Here is a 6,276-nt window from a genome sequence, read left to right as displayed (position 1 = left end):
TTTTTCCATGAAAATATTCGACATACTACACTATTACTTTTTTCATGAAAATATTCGACATACTATACTATGACTTTTTTTCACGAAAATATTCGACATACTATACTATGACTTTTTTCATGAAAATATTCGACATACTATACTGTGACTTTTTTTCACGAAATTTTTCGACATACTATACTATGACTTTTTTTTCCATGAAAATATTCGACATACTATACTATGACGTTTTTTTTCAATGAAAATATTCGACATACGATACTATTACTTTTTTCATGAAAATATTCGACATACTATACTATGACTTTTTTTTCCATGAAAATATTCGACATACTATACTATGATGTTTTTTTCCATGAAAATATTCAACATACGATACTATTACTTTTTTCATGAAAATATTCGACATACTATACTATGACTTTTTGTTTTCCATGAAAATATTCGAAATACGATACTATTACTTTTTTCCATGAAAATATTCGACATACTATACTATGACTTTTTTCCATGAAAATATTCGACATGCTATACTATGACGTTTTTTTCCATGAAAATATTCGACATACTATACTATGACTTTTTTTCCATGAAAATATTCGACATACTATACTATGACTTTTTTCATGAAAATATTCGACATACTATACTATGACTTTTTTCATGAAAATATTCGACATACTATACTATGACTTTTTTTCATGAAAATATTCGACACACTATACTATGACTTTTTTTTCCATGAAAATATTCGAAATACGATACTATTACTTTTTTCATGAAAATATTCGACATGCTATACTATGACTTTTTTCATGAAAATATTCAACACACTATACTATGACTTTTTTTTCATGAAAATATTCGACATACTATACTATGACGTTTTTTTCCATGAAAATATTCGACATACTATACTATGACTTTTTTCATGAAAATATTCGAAATACGATACTATGACTTTTTTTCACGAAAATATTCGACATACTATACTTTGACTTTTTTTTCCATGAAAATATTCGACATACTATACTATGACTTTTTTCATGAAAATATTCGACATGCTATACTATGACTTTTTTTTCCATGAAAATATTCGACATGCTATACTATGACTTTTTTTCCATGAAAATATTCGACATACTATACTATGACTTTTTTCATGAAAATATTCGACATACTACACTGTGACTTTTTTTCACGAAATTTTTCGACATACTATACTATGACTTTTTTTTTCCATGAAAATATTCGAAATACGATACTATTACTTTTTTCATGAAAATATTCGACATACTGCACTGTGACTTTTTTTCACGAAATTTTTCGACATACTATACTATGACTTTTTTTTCCATGAAAATATTCGAAATACGATACTATTACTTTTTTCCATGAAAATATTCGACATACTATACTATGACTTTTTTTCCATGAAAATATTCGACATACTATACTATGACTTTTTTCATGAAAATATTCGACATACTATACTATGACTTTTTTTCATGAAAATATTCGACACACTATACTATGACTTTTTTTTCCATGAAAATATTCGAAATACGATACTATTACTTTTTTCATGAAAATATTCGACATGCTATACTATGACTTTTTTCATGAAAATATTCAACACACTATACTATGACTTTTTTTTCATGAAAATATTCGACATACTATACTATGACTTTTTTCATGAAAATATTCAACACACTATACTATGACGTTTTTTTTCACGAAAATATTCGACATACTATACTATGACGTTTTTTTCCATGAAAATATTCGAAATACTATACTATCACTTTTTTCATGAAAATATTCGACATACGATACTATTACTTTTTTCATGAAAATATTCGACATACTGTACTATGACTTTTTATGCCATTTTTGATGATATTGTATATTATTAATGTTTTTTATAGCAGGGTTTCTGAGTGGACTGAGTGCCAATATAGGGAGCCAGCATCTGATTGAGAAAGGAAAAGTGCACACATAAAACAAAATATCTTTCCCATCTCATCCACATTGAACTGCCGAGTTGTCCACTGAAATTGCAACAACTACAAGTCATCACCTGACAGACGCTTATTATGATTAATATATATATATACTGCATTTATGCAGCTTAAAATGATGATAACTGAGTGTCAACGCAGAGGTCTGAGGTGTCCTAAAATGGCCAGAAGAGAGAATCTCTTGATTTTGGTTGACAACGTAACCTTTTCTTTGGCAACACGCTCAGTCTAAACTTGACATTTTCAAGAATAGCAAAGTTGTCTCCTTCTTTTAATCCATCAGTTTTGTTATCTGGTATGTAACTCATTATAGCCACATGGGGTCACTAGAACAAAATCACATGCACAGCCCCCTGTAGGCCACGATTAGGATTCATATGAGCAGATGGCCTTGTATATATCCAATATTTGATATTTCCATCTTGGCCAGTATTGGTCAATCCACTGGGTGTTTGATGATTATGATGCTGCTCCTGCCCTTCACTGTGTTTCATAACAAGGACAACCACTGCTCACCATGTGAAGTCTTTCTTTCAGCCCTCTAAATATATTTCATTTCAAACTCGGGTCAATTTCGGTGCACAACATGGCAGTTTATTATGGAAGAGAGATGGAAAAGATAATATTTTGTTTTATGTGTGCACTTTTCCTGCGCGGCCCTCAATCATATACCATGTTTTTAGACATATTTTCCTTGATATATACTTTAATAAATATTTGTTTTAACCCTTTAAACTGAAGCAAGTGCACACATTCCTTAGTAAATCTGTTTATTTTTATAGTCTCACACTTTGATTCCATACTAGAAGTTATTCATCTGAACAGACCCATACAGAAAAGGGTTCAACATTTTGTCATAGTCTCGACTGAATGAGTTGGGAGAAAGAAACAATACCTTCACACATCACGTGGTTTGCTCCACGCAGTGAAAAGCCGTAGCCGCAGCAATGTGACTTGATGATGGCGCAGGAGAGTGCAATGAGTCCTTTTGGAGTAATAGTCTGTATTTTACGCTCAGGACTCCTTCAGCTTGACCTGGTAACACCTGAAATAAAAATAGTAATAAAAGGAGACGGGTTCACAAATATAATGTTGCTGTGTGACACTCGAAAGTACTTTGTTTAAAAAAAAGGTGTTCAAGGAATAGCCCTTGTTAGCTTTCAAGCGGAGAGTTAGCTAGCTTAGAAGATTGATTCCACTCTCATGTTTGTCGTACTCTGTTAGCTTAAAGGTATAATATGTAACAGTTGTTGGTTGTTTGTAAACATGGCATTCAATGTTGGCCCTCCTCCTCAACAAGCGAGGGAGGGAGAGAGGGCAGCGATGATTGAGCGAGCTACAGAGTGAATGAAGAGAGGGAGCGGCGTTAGTGAAAACAAAGCACTGAATAAGAGAATTAAAGCATTATTTTCTGATTATTTCCGTTCTAAAGCACAAATAAACACAACCACAACTGCACACAACTCTGTACAACCCTGCGGGAAGCTGCAGCGTTGCCAGATTTTGAATGAATGCAGCCGAAGGGGCGTTTGTCCGCTGTGGCGCAGCACTGATGCAGCACAGCACATTGTTTGTTCGGAAAATCTTGCATATTATACCTTTTAACATTAGCACAAATGGAGAAAGGGGTAAACAACTAGCCCGTCTCTGTCAAATGGTGACAAAAATCGCATACCAGCACCTCTAAAGCGCACTATTGAATGGGTTATGTCAGGTTTGTTAAATCCATACAAAAACTGAAGTGTAAAAGCAGCAAGTTACTTTTACAGCAGTTAGCTTGCTTAAAACATATAATTGACGTTTTTACACATAATTTGGCTTTTGTACAGTGGACTGACCCATGATAGCTACAGTATGTTTCCAGTTTTTGGCTGCTGGCTGGACAGATATGAGTGGTACCAATCTTTTTATCTGTGCCAATGCTAACTCTCCGCTAGAAAGCTAATACGATATCCCAAAATGTCCAACTTTCTCTTTTAAAAGTGTTGATCTTTTGTTTAAATGTAAGTTAGACTCACCACCCATGTGTTTAACTAGCTCTTTTAACTGGGAGACTGAAGAATGAAAGGAAACAAAAAGATAAAACAAAGAGTCAAAACGTATCCAGCCTCAATTCATGTTCAGTTTAGCTTCTTACTCCCCGTTAGTACTCCACAATACTGTCAGATTACAAGATACTGTATGGTACACACTAATAATGGACCAATAGCTTGACATTTCAAAGAGCATATTTCAAAGTCAAGACAAAGTACAGGGACGTAATCCACATATAGCTATAGTACACAGATTATAGACTTCATACAATTGGTGTTTCCTCCTATTTAGTACCTTCAAAACCTCTAATTACTACCTTTTGATTCTATCACATCAAACATTTAATAATAACAAAACAGTACTGTAGTTTCTGTTCGTTAATCCAGCCTGTCGTTTTCTTCAGTGCTCTCCTTTAAATCAAAGGTCAAACAGTGTCAAAGCCAGACTCCTTTGCAGGGAGTTTGTTAACTTGATAAGAAAGAAGATCTGACAGCTTCGACCTCAAGTCTGTTAAGTCCTCATTTGTGTCGGTCAAAGTCTGGATAATTTGTTTTGATTTAATTCGATTTGAGCAGCCGTCGCTCCGTGGTGTGTGTCCTAGAGCTGAAATACCACATGAAGAGTCTTTTTAATATATATTTTTTTTTCCCTTCAGCTGAATCTGTGCACTGGCAGCCGTCCTCACATCCACACGGGACACTTCAGCATTTCAGTTTTGAGCAGCTCGGGGGTAACATGATGCAGTGACATACCAACAACTTTAAGAAAGTCTTTTTGCGAATTCATCCTGCGAAAAAGAAGCAGTTTGAGATGAATGAGAAGGCTATTTTACAGGGGGGAGCTTTCAGAGAGGACAAGCGGCATCCTGGTCTCCACCAAGGCTGTGTGGCCTCTTCCAGACCTCCTCTCATTCCTCTTCTAAGATCTGTTCTTTCCCCACACATCAGCTCTGCATCCCAGCCACAGGTTGGACCAGGAGAGGGAAGCTGGATCCTGAAGTAACATCATGTCTAGGCAGCAAGACCTGCAGGCAAGAAGAAACAATAATGTAGAATCTGCAGGAATTAATGTTGCTTAGAATAGTGGAGAATGGATTTAAACTTATTTGCTTTGTATGGTTTTCATTAATGACGGTAGCATAAGATTGATGTTACCAGTTTCTCACTGTTGCTATGAACAATATTATATTAAAATATGATCCTTACCTGTGTGTGTGTGTGTGTGTGTGTTTGTGACTGCTTTACCATTACCAGATATTATATGGCGTTATTCCCGCTCTCTGTGGGGAGAAAAGAGAGAGAAACCAGTTCAGTACGGAGAGAATACAATAACGCTGACATGTTTTAACCAGCAGGTGGCAGCATCACATAAAACTTCTTCTCCTCTAAAGGATGCATGAGGTAAAAACACCCCTCCGATGTATCTGGACAGGTGTCACTATCCATCCTCCTGAGTGACATGATAAGAAAACATCCCATTTAAACTTCATCTGCTGTTTGATGAATCCCCCCACTTTTCACTTTCATTCTCATATTTCATGTACATCCGCCTCTCTTCCTCTCTCATCCTCATTATCCCTCTCTGTCTTGTCCTTCCCTCCCCGGTCTCTCGGTTGATAATGGCTTCTTCCTCCCAGTCTTTTTGCTTATAAGAGCTAACAGGCGACTGCGTCCCGGCTGATAGGGTGGCTGTGATTCATTTAGACAGGCTGGCAGCAAGCTGTGTAAACAGCCATTAGTAATTCATGACTCTGTCCAGCATCCCCAGGCTTCAATTAACCCCTTGCTATTGGTGCATTCTTTCCCTCAGTCACCCATCTTTCTCTCCTCTCACTTGCTTTTCATCTCCGTGTCCCTCTTCATCTGTATTCTCCTCTTCTTCCTGCCTCCTTTCCTCACTGTTTAAATCATTCTCTCTGGGTGCGAGTGCAGTTGTCATCTCGCCCCAATCAAGACAGAAAAAAAATCTCACTGGTAACAGTAAGCAAGCAGGTGGGTTATAACATTCATCTAATGTATGAAAATTAATAACCTGAGCGGGGGGAAATTATGCAAGGACATTTTTCATTTCAAGCTGCTGGTGGGATGTGAGGTACGGCAGCAGGAATCAGATGGCGTCTTTGATGTGTGCTGTCTCATTATTGTACTGAGCTTTAATGGAAAGGCCAATTAACTACAAAAACATAGCAGAGGTGTGGATGCGAGTCACAAATTTAATG

At 36.1% G+C, this 6,276-nt stretch overlaps 1 protein-coding gene across 1 annotated transcript in view; it reads right to left on the bottom strand.

Annotated features, from left to right (window-relative positions):
• Positions 1–2,780: 2,780 nt before the first annotated feature.
• Positions 2,781–6,276, bottom strand: part of lhfpl3 (LHFPL tetraspan subfamily member 3) — a 38,767-nt gene continuing 35,271 nt past the window's right edge. The window contains exons 5-7 of the mRNA XM_037760860.1: positions 5,309–5,337; positions 3,924–5,082; positions 2,781–3,499 (exon numbers count right to left, since the gene is read on the bottom strand). Coding sequence (XP_037616788.1) covers positions 5,315–5,337 — 23 coding nt within the window. The 3' untranslated portion in view covers positions 2,781–3,499; positions 3,924–5,082; positions 5,309–5,314. The remainder of the gene's footprint in view (positions 3,500–3,923; positions 5,083–5,308; positions 5,338–6,276) is intronic.

Source organism: Sebastes umbrosus, chromosome 23 (assembly GCF_015220745.1).
Source record: "Sebastes umbrosus isolate fSebUmb1 chromosome 23, fSebUmb1.pri, whole genome shotgun sequence".
Taxonomy (NCBI): Eukaryota; Metazoa; Chordata; class Actinopteri; order Perciformes; family Sebastidae; genus Sebastes; species Sebastes umbrosus.
This window is presented reverse-complemented; position numbering and strand designations above follow the sequence as displayed.